The sequence below is a fragment of the Pseudophryne corroboree genome, chromosome 8, assembly GCF_028390025.1.
Source record: "Pseudophryne corroboree isolate aPseCor3 chromosome 8, aPseCor3.hap2, whole genome shotgun sequence".
Classification (NCBI taxonomy): domain Eukaryota; kingdom Metazoa; phylum Chordata; class Amphibia; order Anura; family Myobatrachidae; genus Pseudophryne; species Pseudophryne corroboree.
Genome location: NC_086451.1, coordinates 293,986,024 through 294,005,726, shown reverse-complemented (window position 1 = coordinate 294,005,726; position 19,703 = coordinate 293,986,024). Strand labels below are relative to the sequence as shown.

The 19,703-nt window shown below is 44.6% G+C and overlaps 1 protein-coding gene across 1 annotated transcript in view; it reads left to right on the top strand.

Annotated features, from left to right (window-relative positions):
* The window catches only part of DCX (doublecortin), a 199,445-nt gene that overhangs the window by 38,245 nt on the left and 141,497 nt on the right, over positions 1 to 19,703 (top strand). The window contains exon 3 of the mRNA XM_063937320.1: positions 592 to 932. Coding sequence (XP_063793390.1) covers positions 592 to 932 — 341 coding nt within the window. The remainder of the gene's footprint in view (positions 1 to 591; positions 933 to 19,703) is intronic.

Sequence of the window (19,703 nt, the reverse complement as noted above, 5' to 3'; positions counted from 1 at the left end):
TCAGGGGGGTGTCGCAAAGTTCTGAACCAAATCCCGACATTTTTATCTTAAATTAGGAATTATTCCCAAGCTTATCACCAGCTCAGAGGTAGTGAATTTTGCAGCTAATTGATTTCCCCCCATAGAATATTAGATGTCACCTCAGAGATCTCTATATGATCATGGAAATGCTTTATGACATCTTATATCCAGATGATATAAAGTATTTGGTATATCATCTCATATGTATTTGGAGCTTAATGTTATTATCTCTCCAGTATTAATAGCACTTATTATATGTGTAATAATGCTATCATTTCACTCTAGATTCCAATAATTTTAAAGACACCAAAGAGTTCTGTGTCTTATGATTTTGTCTTTTTGTTTGCTCATGCGACCTCTAAGGAACTTATATTTACAAAGAGAGTGCACAATAAACATTTAGGAACACATTCTGTGCTTTTTATCACTTGTTAGTTCAAAAAAGACGTATTTGTGCATTTGAAAAGCTTAATTTTATTGGTGACACTGAGGATTACTCTGTTAAAAGCAAGTAAAGATTATCTGTCTATACATGTTACAGACTTTCTGTCTGTCTGTTATCTCTTTAAGGTGAAAGCTATGTTTGTTCATCCGACAACTTTTTCAAGAAACTGGAATACACTAAGAATGTCAACCCAAACTGGTCAGTCAACGTGAAGACTTCCGCCACTCTTAAGTCACCACAGTCCCTGGGTACCTGCAACAACAGTCTGTTCAAGGAGAGCAAGGACTTTGTCCGTCCTAAGTTGGTGACTATCATTCGAAGTGGAGTAAAGCCGCGCAAGGCTGTCCGTGTCCTCTTAAATAAAAAGACAGCTCATTCCTTTGAGCAAGTTCTCACTGACATCACTGATGCCATTAAACTGGAGACTGGAGTGGTCAAGAAGCTGTACACTTTGGATGGAAAACAGGTAGGATCAGATTCGGAAAAATGTTTGACTGCATATTTTACAATAGTAAATAGTAACTTTATTGTCATCTATTTACTGTAAAGTACTGTTTTCAGGACAGTTATTCTTTTCCGGAAATATAGGATGTGACGTTGCTTTATGCAAGGCTGGTGCAGCTGATTTTGCTACCATGTGTTGACTTTCATCTTGATGCTGGACCACATTAAACACATGCATATTAAGTTGGGGGATAAGCTGGTGGTGTTTACAAAGTGCAGATATTTCCACCAGCTAAGAGGAGGCTCACTTGCAGACGTACGTTTCCCTTGCTGTGCAAAAATGAGACTTCTGTTTGCAAGGCAAAATTATTCAAATAAGAGTGGGTATATTTATGTGATCTTTTTTTGTTTTTTTTCACGGTGGATATCCTTTCTTCCCCATCGAAAAAATTCAATTAATTTTGTTTGTATCAAACTCAACAAAAGTTTTCTGGTTGAGGCAAAACATAGTCTTTTGAGATGCTTTTATGATGTCAGAAATACGAATGTCAAATGTCAAAAATTGAAATAATTTATATAAAAAAAGAACATAGAATCGAAGTGATTCATAGCGCAGTGGTCCATTTTACAATGACAGGATGACTAGTAAAACAAAATGTTGTCATATTGGCTGAATAATCGTTAACAACAGTGCGATTCAATAATTGTGACATTAGTTTTCCCTTTGCTGGCAGTTATACAGTAACAGACTAGCAGACAAGGAGGTTATATGCAGTGTTTTAGAGAGGTCACAGCAAGGCCTCATAAATCAGAATAAACCTGTGCTCATTTCCCTTTTATATGCTCATGCACCAGCGAGTCTTAATAAAGTGTGTAGTCAGCCATTACAATGAAGATCTAGTGTAAGCTGCTCGGAGAGCACAAGACATTCCCACAGCCCACCATCTTCCTGCAGAGCAGGTCTGGATCCTGCAACTTCTGTAGTGGCCAGGGCAGGTCCATGTTGATGCCACTTGATGCACTTCAGGTTAGTGAATACATCCGTATCAGTACTTTCTATCACAGCAGCTAACAGTTTGTATAAAAACTGTACTTTAAAAAATAAATAAATTATAATTGCTTAAAAGCCAGTCAAAATGCTGGACACCAGGGCCATATTATAGGGGAGGAAGGTCGCTACTCAGACAGGAGCTGCTGGGTTTCTGGAAGTCCTGCTGCTGGGGCTCTTTCATGCTAAGGGTGTGGCGTTGCTGTTCTGGAGAGCCTGTCAGACCACAAAGCCTGACCAACATAGTTGTGGTTATAACTGGTAGAGAATACAGCATTGAGATCCTTTTATGACATTTTTATATTGGCCTGATTCGTTGTCCAATACTGACGAATTCAACGTTCTTGTTGTGTTATTTCCATACTGATATCCCTGTGGAAACAGCATTACTGATAAATCGGTTATTGATCCCATAGAGCCCTTTCAACATCTATTGATATGAACCCCTGATGAAGTCCTTTGGGACGAAACGCGTTGGGTTGAGGTTCAGATGTGAGAACATCAGACATTCATTGAAAGACATTATTGGATGAATTCATTTAGAATTTTTATGTCAGGTTGTGTATCAAAGTCTGTATTTTAAACTTTGTCAGGTACACATTACTCACTGCAAATGTACTGTTCAAGGACAATATGTGAATAAATTTATTTTAATGATTCTGTGGTCAAATAATCTTGGAAAAGAACCTACATCTAAAGTTACAATTACACAGCTCCCTTAGACATTTTTTTGTTTCTTGTATCCTACCTCAGTACCCCAGCTAACAGAGGGTACATCTTAAGGTTGAAGCTCACTCATTAGCGCGGAATTAGGTCTACACTACATCCATTTATATATATATATATATATATATATACACACACATATATACTGTAGATGCTGTATATATGTAGTGGGCAGGCTATAATGATGTTGCACTATATACACCAGTACTGGCATGTATAAGCTCACCAGTCCCTGCATAGCTCTTGGCCAGTCTGGGGGTAGAGGACACCAGTAGCCACCAGAAGCTGGCCAGAGGGGTCTCGGCAAGGCCTGTGTGGGGTTTGGGAGGGGCAAGCACAGCACCCCACTCCTCCACCGGTGTGCAGTATATATAAGGCAGTTGAGCCAATTATCTGCCTCCTCACCCGCATCATCTGCAGTCCTAGCACTAAACCCTTCTCCTCCCGGTCACCGCACTGCTCACCCCACACAGTCTTACGCCTTTCTGCTGGACTGATTCATATTCTCCCCCCACCGGTAAGTGGCTACATGTGTCCCCAGTGCCTCCACTCTGAGTGCTGCGGGACCGTCTGGTGGTTCCTACATCCGTTTCCTGGTTGCTGCTGCTAATTGTTGCCGAGTCCCAGAATGGTAAGTAACCTGGGGTGGCAGCATAGTATATGGAGGAGGGGGTGCAGAGTATGCGGTATATGGTGGAAACAGTATATGGAGGAGGGATGTGTCCTATATATAGGTGGCACTGTTATGCACACCAGTGCCTGCAGTAAAGTACTGGTGTCAGAACTGTTATGCACTCCAGTGTCTGCAGGAATGTACTGGTGTTTGAACTGTTATGCAAAACAGATGGACTCACAGACAAACTGGGGGATATGACATAACGTACACAGAAGGTGATAGGGTAACAAAATACACAGAAAGTGAACAGAGAAGCCCAGAGGCTAAGGAACTGGGTATCTCCCTTGTATTAGAACTGCCCAGATGGAAAAAGCAAGATGTTGTGTTTTAATACGTAGAGAACCCGAAATGCTGTTGCTAAGGGCAACAGCAAAACCCTAAAGGGTTACCAACGGGTGTGGCGGTAAACTCCTTGGTCAGAGATGGAATGATAGACACAAGGAGAATCTCCACAATCCTAATTCTCACTTGCAGTGCACAGGTTTTAGCTTACTGCCACTAAACTGACCCCTGACACCTAGCACAGTGAGACAGGATTAGACAGGCAAGTCTTAGAATACAGCCGCAAACTTGCTAAGTTCACAGAGTAGTAACAGAACCCCAGCAAGCTAAACGACTGACTCCAGTCTTACTGCTAGGTCTGGATTGGCAGAGTGTAATACCAAATCCCCAGGCCTATTTGCAGTAAGCAACAAACAAATACAAAGCTACACAGTACTGGCTAACTTTCATGAACTGACTAACCAACAAAGATTCAGCAGCATCTGCCTACCCTGAAAAGAGGCCTTATAAAGCAGGTGCTGTCCACGCCCCACTCAGACCTCACAGACTGTGAGCACAAAAACCAGCACCGGATCCCCTGCCGTGCACAGAGCCTATAACCACTGCACAGCAAAAGACCCGAACCGGAGTATCAGCTGCGCTCAGGTTACTCCACTAGCACTTGTCTCCCGGTTGCCATGACGACGTGGCAGCACAGGGCAGGAGACCCTAACAGTACCCCCACTCTGACGAGGGGTCAAAGAACCCCTACCACCGGGTTTATCGGGGAACTGCGAGAAGAAAGAGCGTATCAGTCTGGGGGCATGAAGATCACAACTGCGCACCCACGACCGCTCCTCCGGGCCATACCCCTTCCAGTGCACCAAAAATGACAGCCGACCCCGAACCACCTTGGAGTCAAGAATCCTTTCAACAACAAACTCCCTCTGGCCACGTATCAGAAGAGGGGAAGGTCTTCCACTGGAAGAAGGATTACTAATCGCCCGTTTTAAAAGGGAACAATGAAATGTTTTATTGATACCCAAAGAACGGGGCAGATCTAACTGAAATGCCACCGGATTGATAACCCTGGTGATCTTATAAGGGCCGATGAACCGGGGCCCTAACTTATGAGATGGCTGTCTCAACTTCAAATTCTTGGTAGACAACCAGACGAAGTCTCCTAATTTGAAGCTGCAGGGTCTTTTCCGCTTATCAAAAACCCTTTTGGTCACTAATGACACAGACACAAGGGCTTTCTTCACTTTCCGCCAAATACCTCTAAGAACCGAAACCACAGAGGAACCACCAGGCGTGGAGTCCAGGGGGTCAAAAGAATTGGCCTTAGGATGATGCCCATACACACAAAGGAAGGGAGAGATCCCTGTAGCAGAGTGAGCCGCGTTGTTATAGGCAAACTCCGCCATGGACAGATGAGCAACCCAGTCAGTCTGACACTTGGAGACATAACACCTGAGGAACTGCTCCAAGGACTGGTTCACCCTTTCAGTCTGCCCATTAGACTGCGGATGGTAGCCTGACGACAAGCTGACAGAAATCTGGAGATCGGAACAAAATGCCCTCCAGAATTTGGCCACAAACTCGGATCCGCGGTCAGAGACCACATCAAGTGGCAACCCGTGGAGACGCACAACATGCAGCATAAATAATTCAGACAGGCGTCTGGCTGATGGCAGCCCAACCAGTGGAACGAAGTGCGCCATCTTCGAAAACCTGTCAACGACAACCCAGATGGCTGTCATCCCCGAGGATTTGGGCAAGTCCACCACAAAATCCATTGAAATGTGGGTCCATGGCTTAGATGGGATAGAGAGTGGATGTAATGGGCCAACAGGAACCCCTCTAGGAGTCTTATTTCGGGCACAGATGTCACATGCCCGAACCCACTGATCCACATCCTTAGCCACCGAGGGCCACCACACCGCCCTAGATAGCAACTCCCGAGTTCTGGCAATACCCGGGTGACCTGCCGACTTCTTGGCATGGAATTCCAGGAACACTCACTGTCTTAACCTAGGAGGCACAAACAAAAGACCTACCGGAAGGTCTGGAGGAGCCTGCTCCTGTGCTCTAAGGACTAATGATAAGAGGTCCTGGGTAATGCCCACTTTAATACATGATGGGGAAACAATGGGCAACGGCTCCTCGGTGGTCTCCTGGATTGGAGCAAAGCTCCGCGAGAGCGCATCAGCCTTGATGTTTTTTGACCCAGGGCGATATGTTATCAAAAAATTAAAGCGAGCAAAAAACAAAGCCCATCGTGCCTGCCTGGCATTGAGACGCTTCGCTGACTCTAAATATGCCAGATTCTTATGGTCAGTGAGAATTGAGACCACAAACTTAGCCCCCTCAAGCCAGTGTCTCCACTCCTCGAGTGCATCCTTAATAGCCAACAATTCCCGGTTACCCACGTCATAATTCATCTCGGCAGGCGAAAATTTACGGGAAAAGTAAGCACAGGGATGAAGGCGATTATCAGACACTCCCATCTGAGAAAGCACTGCCCCAATACCCATCTCAGAGGCATCCACCTCCACCACAAAAGGACGCTCTGGATCTGGGTGTCGCAGCACCTTGGCCGAAACAAATGCCCTTTTGAGACGGGCAAAAGCCGCTTTAGCCTCACAAGACCAGTGAGCAACATCCGCCCCTTTCTTAGTGAGTGCCACCAAGGGCGCCACTATAGACGAAAATCCAGCGATAAATCGTCTATAAAAATTCGCAAAGCCCAGGAAACGCTGAAGCGCCTTCAAACTAGTGGGCTGCACCCAATCCAGGACTGCCTGTACCTTGGAACCCTCCATTTGGAAACCTTCTGGGGAGATAATATATCCTAGAAATGCGATTTGCTGAACTTCAAATTCGCACTTCTCCAGCTTCGCCCCAAGCCGGTGGTCTCTGAGTTTCTGGAGGACTAAGCGTACATGCTTCCGATGTTCCTCCAGGGAATGGGAGAAGATTAGGATGTCATCTAAGTATACAACTAAGAATCTATCCAAATATTCCCTGAGCACATCATTCATGAAATCCTGGAAGACTGCCGGGGCATTACAGAGCCCAAAAGGCATCACCAAATATTCATAATGCCCTGAGTGGGTATTAAAGGCAGTCTTCCATTCATCCCCCTCTCTTATTCGGATTAGATTGTACGCACCGCGTAGGTCAATCTTAGAAAAAATGGTGGCAGTACGAAGCTGGTCAAACAAGACCGAAATGAGAGGCAGTGGGTATGAGTTTTTAATCGTGATACGGTTCAATTCCCTGAAGTCGATGCAGGGTCGCAACGAACCGTCCTTTTTACCCACGAAGAAGAACCCCGACCCAACTGGAGACTGTGAAGGTCTGATAAATCCCTTAGCCAAGTTCTCCTGAATGTACTCTGCCATAGCCTGAGTCTCAGGACGTGACAGGGAGTACAACCTGCTCTTGGGAAGCTTAGCATTTGGCAACAAATCAATGGCACAGTCATAGGGGCGATGGGGAGGTAGTACCTCTGCAACTTTTTTGGAGAACACGTCCGCAAAATCTGCATAACACCCTGGCAATCCTGGCAAACTTAGCTGCGAGAGCCTGACTGGAAGGCTCAAGCAACTCCTGAAACAATCAGTACCCCAACTAAGAATCTCCCCAGAGACCCAGTCAAATTGAGGATTGTGGGCCCTTAACCAGGGTAACCCCAACACCAATGGGGCAAAAGTACAGACAGTCACATAAAAGGACAATTTTTCAGAGTGTGTGGCTCCAATAAACAAAGAAATCTGGCTAGTGCAAGAGGTAATTTTACCTTGGGATAATGGTTCCCCGTTTAACCCACAAATCTCAATTTCCGATGCCAAGGGTACTAAGGGAACAGAGTGTTTCAGGGCGAATTGGCGGTTCATAAAAACCCCGTCGGCCCCACTGTCCACAAAGGCCTCAGTCTTGACAGTTTGACCGAGGATCTTCAAGGTCACCGGAATGATAAAAGTCTTCTTGGGAAATTCTGACTTCTGGCCTGACAGGATATTTCCCATCACCCTCAGGCCCTGAAGTTTTCCGGCTTTTCTGGGCATGATACTACCACATGACCTTTATTCCCACAGTACAAACACAACCCCTGCTGTCTCCTCCGCGTCTTCTCACGCGAGGAGAGGCGGGTAGCCCCAATCTGCATAGGCTCCTCAGAAAATTCCTCAGAGTCTGAGGTTCCCTTGGGAAGGAAGGAAATCTCAGTCTCCCTTTCAAGCCTACGCTCTCTCAGCCGTCTATCCACCCGGATGGATAACTGCATGAGCTGATCCAAGCTATCAGGCAAGGGATATTGTACCAGTTGGTCCTTTATCTGGTTAGAAAGACCTCTTCGGTACTGGTGTCTCAGGGCTGGGTCATTCCACTGGGTATCATGGGCCAACCTCCGAAACTCCGTACAGTAAACCTCAACTGGCCTTCGCCCTTGCTTAAGGATCGAAATCTGAGCCTCGGCTGAGGCCGTCTTGTTAGGGTCATCATACAACATGCCCAGTGCCGTAAAAAAAGCATCAACACTTTTAAGCGACGGACAGTCAGGCTGCAACCCATATGCCCAGACCTGTGGGTCTCCTTGTAGCAAGGAAATCACTATGCCCACCCGCTGAATCTCCGACCCAGAAGACTGAGGCCTAAGCCGGAAATATAGCTTGCAGCTCTCCTTGAAACAAAAGAACTGCGAGCGATCTCCAGAAAAACGATCCGGGAGATTTACTTTCGGCTCCTTAACCCCTGCAGGTGCTGCTGCTGCGGGAGCTCCGCCAGCAGCCTGGGAGGTGTGCATTTTAATGGACAAATCATTAAATTGTCGAGTCAGGACCTGCACCTGATCGACCACCTGTTGCAACGTATTTTGAGGGGTATGCTCCATATTCCCACAAAATTTCAACAGGAGTATTAGGCTGCTAAATATGTTATGCACACCAGTGCCTGCAGTAAAGTACTGGTGTCAGAACTGTTATGCACTCCAGTGTCTGCAGGAATGTACTGGTGTTTGAACTGTTATGCAAAACAGATGGACTCACAGACAAACTGGGGGATATGACATAACGTACACAGAAGGTGATAGGGTAACAAAATACACAGAAAGTGAACAGAGAAGCCCAGAGGCTAAGGAACTGGGTATCTCCCTTGTATTAGAACTGCCCAGATGGAAAAAGCAAGATGTTGTGTTTTAATACGTAGAGAACCCGAAATGCTGTTGCTAAGGGCAACAGCAAAACCCTAAAGGGTTACCAACGGGTGTGGCAGTAAACTCCTTGGTCAGAGATGGAATGATAGACACAAGGAGAATCTCCACAATCCTAATTCTCACTTGCAGTGCACAGGTTTTAGCTTACTGCCACTAAACTGACCCCTGACACCTAGCACAGTGAGACAGGATTAGACAGGCAAGTCTTAGAATACAGCCGCAAACTTGCTAAGTTCACAGAGTAGTAACAGAACCCCAGCAAGCTAAACGACTGACTCCAGTCTTACTGCTAGGTCTGGATTGGCAGAGTGTAATACCAAATCCCCAGGCCTATTTGCAGTAAGCAACAAACAAATACAAAGCTACACAGTACTGGCTAACTTTCATGAACTGACTAACCAACAAAGATTCAGCAGCATCTGCCTACCCTGAAAAGAGGCCTTATAAAGCAGGTGCTGTCCACGCCCCACTCAGACCTCACAGACTGTGAGCACAAAAACCAGCACCGGATCCCCTGCCGTGCACAGAGCCTATAACCACTGCACAGCAAAAGACCCGAACCGGAGTATCAGCTGCGCTCAGGTTACTCCACTAGCACTTGTCTCCCGGTTGCCATGACGACGTGGCAGCACAGGGCAGGAGACCCTAACAGGCACTATATGGAGGGGTATGAGGGTGCAGTGTGTATATAGGGGCAGTATATGGTGGGGGGTGCAGTGTGCATAGGGTGTGTGTGTGTGTGTGTGTCCTTGTCCCTCCAGTGGCTGCCAGCAGCACCACAGAGGCGAGGAGCAGCGTTAGATTACTGTAACCATAAGTGGAAATCAAACAAAAGGATAGAAAATGTAGTCAATTTTGAACATGAAAGGTTGTTATAAATGGCAACTGCCACACCAAAAACTTACCCCTACCCCCATGCGATCACAAGGTGATTGACAGGCGATGGCTGTCCAGGGGCGGTGATGCGGCATTGAGGTGGAGGAGAGCAGAAAGCACAGGCGTGTCATGCATTTCCTGTGGGTGGAAACATGGCGCCGGACCACCTGCATATGCAGCCATGCTGCGTAGACAGGGGTCTACCTGTATTTGATGCAGTCGCATCGCGTTGCGAAGCCATACATGCTGGGCGGCCCCCAGCATGTGAGTAGTATGGTCACAGATTTTGCTGCGATAGCAAAATCTGCAACCAACTCCGAATAACCCCATAATCTTTTATATTACGATATTCTGGATTGAGTTGGGCAACTCAGTTTGTGAAATGGTCATATTTACAGAAACTTGCTGACTAATTTATGCCTCATGAAATAAGCCAGTCAACAAGGAACAAATGTCACATCTCTGTCTACAGCCTTATAAATGGAGCTTAAATCCAGGATTGTAACATGAAATTGCTGCACCCCATGAGGTGGGTACACACTAGGTGATACGCTGCATGAGCGATATCGCATAGTGTTTCCTCTTCCCCTCCGGGCCGCTGAAATAGTGCATACACACTGTGCGATATTACACAGTGACGTCATGCCACGGCTTCTGACGATATTGGCCCTCATTCCGAGTTGATTGCACGTAGCAACTTTTTGCTGCTCGTGCGATCAACTAGACGCCGCCTATGGGGGAGTGTATTTTAGCATAGCAGGGCTGCGAACGCTTGTGCAGCTCTGCTATGCTAAAAAAGTTTCCTGCAAAACAAGACCAGGGTCAGACCTACTTACCCTGTGCGACGGATCCAGCAACGAAGGTCCCGGGATTGATGTCAGACATCCGCCCTCCAAACGCCTGGATCCGCCTGTGTTCGCCTCACCACGCCACTGCGATCACTTTCTGCGCTGGCGGCTTCGCTGCCCTGCGACGGCAACAACACGTGTGCGCATTGTGGGCGCAGCGCAGTCACAGTCCCGACCCGTTCGCACTGCATCAAAGAACCGCTGCGTGCGAACGGGTCGGAATGACCCTTATTGTCAGATTGAGCTGCATGTACAACCAACAGCGAGCGCGCATCGGGCATCGCTCATGGCGTACACACTGGGCGATATTGTAAACAATATCGCTCAGGAGAGTATAAAAATAAGCGCTATTGTTTACAATATCACCTCCTAGTGTGTATGCACCTTTACTGTCCATCCCCTCTAATGGAAGCCTTTATTGTATTTGGAATCCCCAATATGAAGTTTGTTGTATTGGCTGTCAGTTACTTTATGGAAAATAAGGATGTGTGTAATGGAAAGAAAAGTAGCCATCGAAAGGTGGCGATTCTGTAGATACAAATGAAATTATTATCTGGCTTTTCCATGTTTACGGTTCAAATGATAATTGAACTTGTGAATCACTGTCATTCTCTTTAACAAATCATGAAACTGTACTGCCATTATTTAGTCATGCCTTGGCAGATTTTAAAGACAGGAAAATTCAAACCATCCACGGCTTTTTCCACCAACCATCTCTACTGGAGGTATTAGAGGGGAAAAGTACAGCAGGATACATATTAGAGTTCTGTCCCTAAAAATATACTTAGCAAGTAGGATAGCTTCAGGTGTGTTAAATCTAAAGAATATTTGGAATTGATGGCTTGTGTGGAAGTTGGATGGTATTTTTGTCTATATCATTTTTAAACATAGCTGCTGTATACCTGCTTTATACACCAACATTATATTTTTGAGAGTTTTAAGCATCCTACTTTTTTGCTGTGTTTTTTCTCAGTTTAATTTACACACAAACATTGATCGGCTAACAGCCAGGAATTAGTAAAGCATACAAGTCTGTATAGTTACTGTATCAACCACCAGGGCCATTTCTAGACAATTTGGCTACCAGTGCGAACACTAATACATATAAAAAAAAATTAATGTTTACGCGTGCCAGTCAAAAGGGGGCATGGCCTCACTATAATGGGTGTGGCTTTGCTGCAATGGGTGTGGCCTTGCAGGAAGAGGCTACTTTTGACCGACATAGTGTTCTTTACACCATATTATGCCCCCACTGTAATGCCCATGACACCGTATTATGCGCCCTATGAAATGCTCCTGACACCATATTATGCCCCCACATGCCCATGCCCCTGACACCATATTATGCCCCCACTGTAATGCCCCTGACACCATATTATGCCCCCACATGCCCGTCACCATATTATGCACTCTACTGTAATACCACAGTACCTGCTCATTGTCAAGGGGTTTTGCTCGTTGTCACAGATCCCCCGGCTGTCGCCGCTCTCTGCAGTCCCCAGGCGCTGTTCTCGCCTGCTCCCAATTCAAAGTATTGAAAATTACCTTCTCAAAATGGCCATTTTGGGAGGGACATTTTGAATAGTATTCCAGACTCTAACATGCTATTGCCGTAACCACGGCGCCTTGTGCAGTCGCACAGCTCACCCTCCCCAAGAAACGGCACTGTCCACCACGTACTGTACCAGTCTCCGATCACAAATGGAATACCTTACAGTGGAGGCTCCTTGGTTTTAGGAGAATCTCTTCAGAATCTATAGAAATATTTAGTAAGGCCTCGTTTACATCCATCCATAGATGGGAACTTCTGTATATATATATATATATATATATATATATATATATGTGCAGTGGTTGTGAGGATGATTGTGAAAGGCATTAACAGTTTCTTATATAGCGCTGCAAATTCCGTTGCGCTTTACAATTGATGATACAGTAAGTGGGACTTTTTGCCCTTACCGCACCTGCTAGTGTGTTAACCCATTGCTCCGGGCACTTAACCAGGAACCTATGGCTTAACGTGCATTAGCTATGGGTTTGCTATGGGAGGAAATGGGCTTAAATTTGAATAGCTTTTCTCCCATGGTAAACGCTGCAGCTAATTGAATATGCCCCTGAAAGTATAACTTGAATTTAACCTGTAAAAATAGAACAAAAGATACTGTACAGCAGCAACCACAATCAGGAACACAATTCCTCTGCATCTCAGTTGCCACCTAATAAGAAGGAATGCATTTTAATAAAATAAGAAACAAATAATTCCAGCGCGTCACCACCACCTAACTCATACAATTTGGGTCGTATGTGCTAAAATAAGCAGCTCTCAACTGGACAGTACTGGCCTGTCCACATACGGAACAGCACAAGGGATAATAAGAGATTATCAGAGAGCGCATATAACTGTATAGCTCAAATTTATTGCATATATATTAAAAAAATATATATAGAGTAAACACATGTACATATAAGAATAAAATAAAATAAACACTCAATTAAAAGTTCCCCCCACTGCAGCGGATTAGATATTAATAGACACTAGTGCTATGTCCAAATTTGTATAGCTTGGTATGACTTTATTCTCAATTAGAGAGTCCCGAACAGTATACAGTCCGATTAAAGAACAATTATAGTGCCTGCTGTTTTAATTCAGCTGTAAGCATTCTCAACATGCTAATAGAGATCTCTTTAAATATCAGATAGCCGCCGGCTGTCCACTGCCGTTAATTGTTGTCGCTGAACGGCCAGGTGCTTTGAATATTTATGCTCCGGTATCTGTATCAAAATGACTTTGTTTCTCCTCGTCCACTCTCACTGTGCTAATAGGCCATATTTGCAAAAATGTCCACTTTATACTCACAGCCAGGAGTATATCCGTTTGTTATCCGTGGACGGCCCCCGTTGTCGGCCTCAGTCACAGTCGAGAGGGAGCACCTTTCTTTATTGCAGAGTGCATCTACAGCCGGTCAGCTTCCAAACGGACGATAGCACCAAGAATTACTGCTTGACCGTAGACCGCTGGTAGTGGGAGGGACATCAACGTAGAATAAGCCCCAGTCCTTACGCGTTTCTCCGCAAATGTCAATGTGCGGTTTCGTCAGCACCTGGCCGTTCAGCGACAACAATTAACGGCAGTGGACAGCCGGCGGCTATCTGATATTTAAAGAGATCTCTATTAGCATGTTGAGAATGCTTACAGCTGAATTAAAACAGCAGGCACTATAATTGTTCTTTAATCGGACTGTATACTGTTCGGGACTCTCTAATTGAGAATAAAGTCATACCAAGCTATACAAATTTGGACATAGCACTAGTGTCTATTAATATCTAATCTGCTGCAGTGGGGGGAACTTTTAATTGAGTGTTTATTTTATTTTATTCTTATATGTACATGTGTTTACTCTATATATATTTTTTTAATATATATGCAATAAATTTGAGCTATACAGTTATATGCGCTCTCTGATAATCTCTTATTATCCCTTGTGCTATTTTAATAAAATCCTGATACTTACATCTAAATCGGAAATGCCGTCTACCAATTTCAAGGTGCTTTCCTTAATAGGATGTACAGTAACTAATAAATAAGAATACTAAAAATGGATCATATACTGTATATACACTTTATATTTGAAAAATTAACTTAACAGGGAATAATTTGGAGGGTAATGTAACCCCAAGCACACTAACAGGTTGATGGGGGAAACAGTTGTAGGCACCCCGGATTGACTGTGCGGGGCACTGGCTCAAATTATTCCAGCTACAAACTACTCATGTTTGTGAATCAGAAGCAGTTTGCTGCTAGGATCATTAGTGTCTGCTTTCCCCAAGGAAAGTGGAAGATGATCAGCAACTCCGCCCATAACAGCCCCGCACCCTGCCTACACAAACTTCTAAGCCCCATCCTCCTTACAGGTATAAAGGTTGCCATGAAAAGGACCTAAAGTTAAAGGCGAGTACACATGGAGAGATCCGTGCTTAATTTCTATGCAATCTGACTAGATTGCTTAGAAATTAAGCACAGATCTCTCTGGGTGTATGCCCCACAGCGATAGCCGCGCATCGCTATCGCCGGTTCTAGGTTGGCCTGCATGCAGGCACAATCTAGTTACATCACTCACCTCACCGCTGGGTAAAGTGAGCGCCCCCCTTGCTCAGCACACATCATGCTGAGTTCTGAGCCGGGGGAGAGATGTGTGCTGAGCGTTCTGTGATAGATCACTCAGCACACATCTCCCCATGTGTACCACCCTTACGTTTTACATTCGTCATTATATTTACAATTTTACGTGTTGGGACTTAGAGCATTTTTTGTGGTCAGAGAAATTACGGGGCTAATTGAATTCCCAGTTTCCCATCTATGTCTAACTTTTGCTACTGAAAACTCTACTGCTTGTATGTCAAAAACTAATAACGTGTTGCTAGGCAGATAACAGTATCTGTAGGGTATAATCTTCCCTCTGGGATATCTGTCTGAAGGAACACATGGAGAGCAATGAGTTTCTTTTTTGTTTAGTGTATGTTAATGGGCCCTACACACTTACAGATCTCACTGCACGATATGAACGTAACTCGTTCATATCGTGCAGTGTGTAGGCACCAACGATTAATGATGCGCTGCCCCGTGCTCGTTAATCGTTGGTGCCGGGTCGCTTATACATGCAGGCCAATATGGACAATCTCGTCCATATTAGCATGCACTGCTATGAAGCCGAGTGACGGGGGGAGTGAAGAAACTTCACTCCCCCCGTCACCTCCCCCCCGCCGCCGGGTCACCCATATCCGCCGCCAGGCAGCTCGCTGAGTGTGTAGGTCCCTTAAGGCCCATACCCACTAGAAGACTTGAAAGATGAACAATCTGGAAGATGAGCGATTTCCCTTGAACTCCCTGACAAACGATATTGAGTGTACACACTGAGCGATATTACAAACAATTTGAACGATGAACGATCTGCTCTGCTGGAATTGAGGGGATTTAGCTACATGCATGGACGAATGTCGACCTGCTTCAAACGAGCGCAGGTGCGCTCATCATTCGTCGTTCACTGTGTATACACTAGACCAGTGGTTCTCAAACTCGGTCCTCAGGACCCGACACAGTGCATGTTTTGCAGGTAACCCAGCAAGTGCACAGGTGTATTAATTATTCACTGACACATTTTAAAAGGTCCACAGGTGGAGCAAATTATTTCACTGGTGATTCTGTGAGGAGATCTGCAAAACATGCACTGTGTGGGGTCTTGAGGACCGAGTTTGAGAACCTGTGCACTAGACCATTTGAACGATAGATCGCTCAAACCGTCCTAACGCTCAAATCGATAGAAAAAATCTTCTAGTGTGTATGGGTCTTTATAAAAGGCTGGGTATACATCAGAGTGATGTGTTCCTGGCCGATATGCTGACCAACGGACCGACATATGTATGATGCCATTCGGAGGCATGGCATCATACACAATATCTTCTAATTGACCATGCAGCATGGCCAACCTGATGATATCGTGTACGACCCGCAGGATAGTACATACTGTATTATCCAGCAGATATGCCGTTCTGATTTGGCCGAAAATATCATATCATGCCAAGATCATTTAAGTCTGTACCCAGCATAAATCATGTCATAGAATTTATTGTTACTGTATTTCTTCGATGAGCTCTTCTATCTTCTATGCTATGTGGCATGTCTGTAGTAAACTAAATGCCTGCATTTTTTAAATACTCCCCTTTCCAGAGTCCCCTGCCGGCGGCAGCATCTCTCTACAAATCTCCGGTAAATGGCGCGGCAGCCATTTTTAAAGAGATTTGCGCATGCGCAGTAAGGAAATCTCTGGAAAAATGGCCACCATGCCGTTTCCCGGGAGAATTGCGCATGTGCAATAGAGTCTGTGCCCCTCGGACACTATTGCGCTGATGGACACAGGCCTCCTCATCTGCTATTACATCGTGCCACTAAACTCAAATCTGTTTGTTAGCTTCCTGGTCAGATTACACAAATACGTTACTATTTGCCACTGTATGTACGATTTAAAAAGTGAATTTAAATCATACATACAGTATTGCATATAGTAACACTGCGACTTCTATGACTATATGCAATACTGGTGTAAAAATGCAGCAATGTATATCCTTAACCCTGGGCCGGATTCAGAGGTACATGCTGCGCAGCTGTGATTTTGCTTGAAGGTACTTTCGAAAAACGCTGTCTTGTGTGCAGAGATCAGGTGCATTGAGAGGAGAGCAGGGGGTGCCCCGCGTCTTACCTGTCAGCAGTAGTCTCTCCTCCCTACATTATATGCACACTGATCGTCTTTAGCTGCAGCAAGAGGCACAAACTACTTTTTCATATTTGTTTTAATGGGGTGTGGCCACAACGTCACAATTAGGTCACGCCCCCTACAGTGACCGGGCCATACCCTGTTATCTACAGCGCTGGCAGAGATACCCACTGCCAGTGTCTCACATCCACCGCTCACGAACATATGCTCATACATCGGATACACCATCTAGCCTCTATGCAACCCTATGCTATTTTAGGCTTAGCGGCTCACCTAAGACAACGGAGCCTCTCTATCTGTGAATGAATTTGCAGTGGCTGACTAGGGACGCCCAGGAAATGATCCCAGCACACCTGCATTTTTCTAGCCACTTCCTGAAGAACCCTGACTACTTGTCACTCACTTTGTGAATAAATCCTCCCTGCATGTACTATCACTACTCAATCGCAGCACATGCGCAGTGTGGCTTTGGCACATGCGTAGTGGCACAGAATCAGTACATTGTGTCTGACATCATCATTGCGTTCATCTCTGAATCAGGCCCCCTATTGGTAAGATACATCAGCCAATAAGTAAACATTTAAAGCAAACACCCTTTTAAGATGCCACAAAACTGAATTTAGATTTCATGTATTGTAGATAGAAATAATTTTGTATTACAGTTTTTTATGCAAATCCAAGTAAGAATTTACTATAGTAGGACACTTATAAGTGAAGGTCTATGTGACAACTGTGTAAAATAAGACAGCTGACACTAAAATCCTGTGCACTAAAATCCGTGAAATCATTTAAAAAGATTAATACAACAAGCATATTAAAAAAAAGCTGAGCTGACAAAACCAAGGGTAATCTTTATATTAAGTCCACTTGCCATATCTTGAACCTTATCAATTGCTGCAGACTCAAGGATTACATGTAAATTAGACACAGAAAGTCTTTAATTCGTTCCTCAGCAAAAAATAGTTCTTTAAATAATATCTCGGTAGCAATTTCAAACCCTGTACTGAAATTGCATTTCTGCTCATCCTTATCTGAGTAGTAAATGTATCTATATTGTTAATAGTTACATGAAAACATAGCTTTTTACTTTTATATACTCAATATGACATTCCTTTCCTCTCCCTATCCCCTTCTCTTTTATGGGAGAATTGGGAAATGCCATATTGTTCCCATCAAGGCACTAATTAAATGAAGAAAATTAGTAGAGTAAAATAATTCCTTTAACAATTAACAAGCTAAGTAAACTCTATGGGCTTTATTCAGGTTTGTTAACAAACCAAAAAAGTACACTAATGGGTAAAATCATTTGCATTGCAGGTGGGGCAGATGTAACATGTGCAGAGAGTTAGATTTGGGTGGGTGTGTTTAAACTGAAATCTAAATTGCAGTGTAAAAATAAAGCAGCCAGTATTTACCCTGCGCAGAAACAATATAACCCACCCAAATCTAACTCTCTCTGCACATGTTACATATGTCCCACCTGCAGTGCACATGGGGGGTCATTCCGAGTTGTTCGCTCTGTAAATTTCTTCGCATCGCAGCGTTTTTTCGCTTAGTGCGCATGCGCAATGTTCGCACTGCGACTGCGCCAAGTAAATTTGCTATGCAGTTAGGTATTTTACTCACGGTTTTTTCTTCGTTCTGGTGATCGGAGTGTGATTGACAGGAAGTGGGTGTTTCTGGGCGGAAACTGGCCGTTTTATGGGTGTGTGTGAAATAACGCTACCGTTTCTGGGAAAAACGCGGGAGTGGCTGGAGAAACGGAGGAGTGTCTGAGCGAACGCTGGGTGTGTTTGTGACGTCAAACCAGGAACGACAAGCACTGAACTGATCGCACTGGCAGAGTAAGTTTCGAGTTACTCAGAATCTGCACAGAGATGTCTTTTCGCAATATTGCGAATCTTTCGTTCGCAATTTTAAGAAGCTAAGATTCACTCCCAGTAGGCGGCGGCTTAGCGTGTGCAATGCTGCTAAAAGCAGCTTGCGAGCGAACAACTCGGAATGACCCCCATGGTTTTACCCATTTGTGTGCTTTTTTGGTTTGTTAACAAACCTGAATAACCGCCAATGTTGTAAATGATGCCTGAAAAATCATATGAAGTGACCTGGGCGGATCGTGGTAATAATATTTCTTAATTGACTTAGGTGACCACACTAAGGGTTTTATTTGATAAAGCTAAAATGATACAAAAATGTAAGTATTCTACCTGTATAACAAATGCCTAAAGGATCAAATGTCAGAGGTATCTCTTGCTTTCAGCAAATTAGCCTTGCAGACCACAGTTCCCATTATTATCAATGGTGACTTTGGTCTGGGCAGTTTACCAAACCCAGGGAAGCTATGCTTTTCGGAGCATGGCCTGAGAACTAATGCCATATTTAGAATGAATTGCTTTAGCCCTATGGAGAAAGCATTGCCGGAGAGTGATCAAACGATCCCTCCCCAGCAATCTCCATACTCATCCTCATCCGGTGATCACAAAATGATGTTGTGTCAGAACATGCATTAAAGTGATAGTGATAGCTATGTTTTCACTGCGAAAGGGTCTCCACTAGGAAAGACTCTTATTAGCAGAGGTGTAGCGTGTATCCATGGCACCTTAGGGGCAATATCCAACTGGGGCATGGTGGGATAGATATATTTCAACCCGCTAAAGTAATCCCACTAATAGAATCCACAGTGTCAGGCAGAGCAGTGAGTGACATGTGCAGGCAAGTCAATTTCGACTATGTCGCTGGAAAAGTGAAAACATCCCCCTATTTAAATGAGTTAGTCAAAATCGCCCATAGCCAAAATCGCTTCCACACTTAGTCAAAATCGCTGGTAAAGTTATCTCCTACTGCCAGTTCAAGGTAAATCACTCAGTCAAA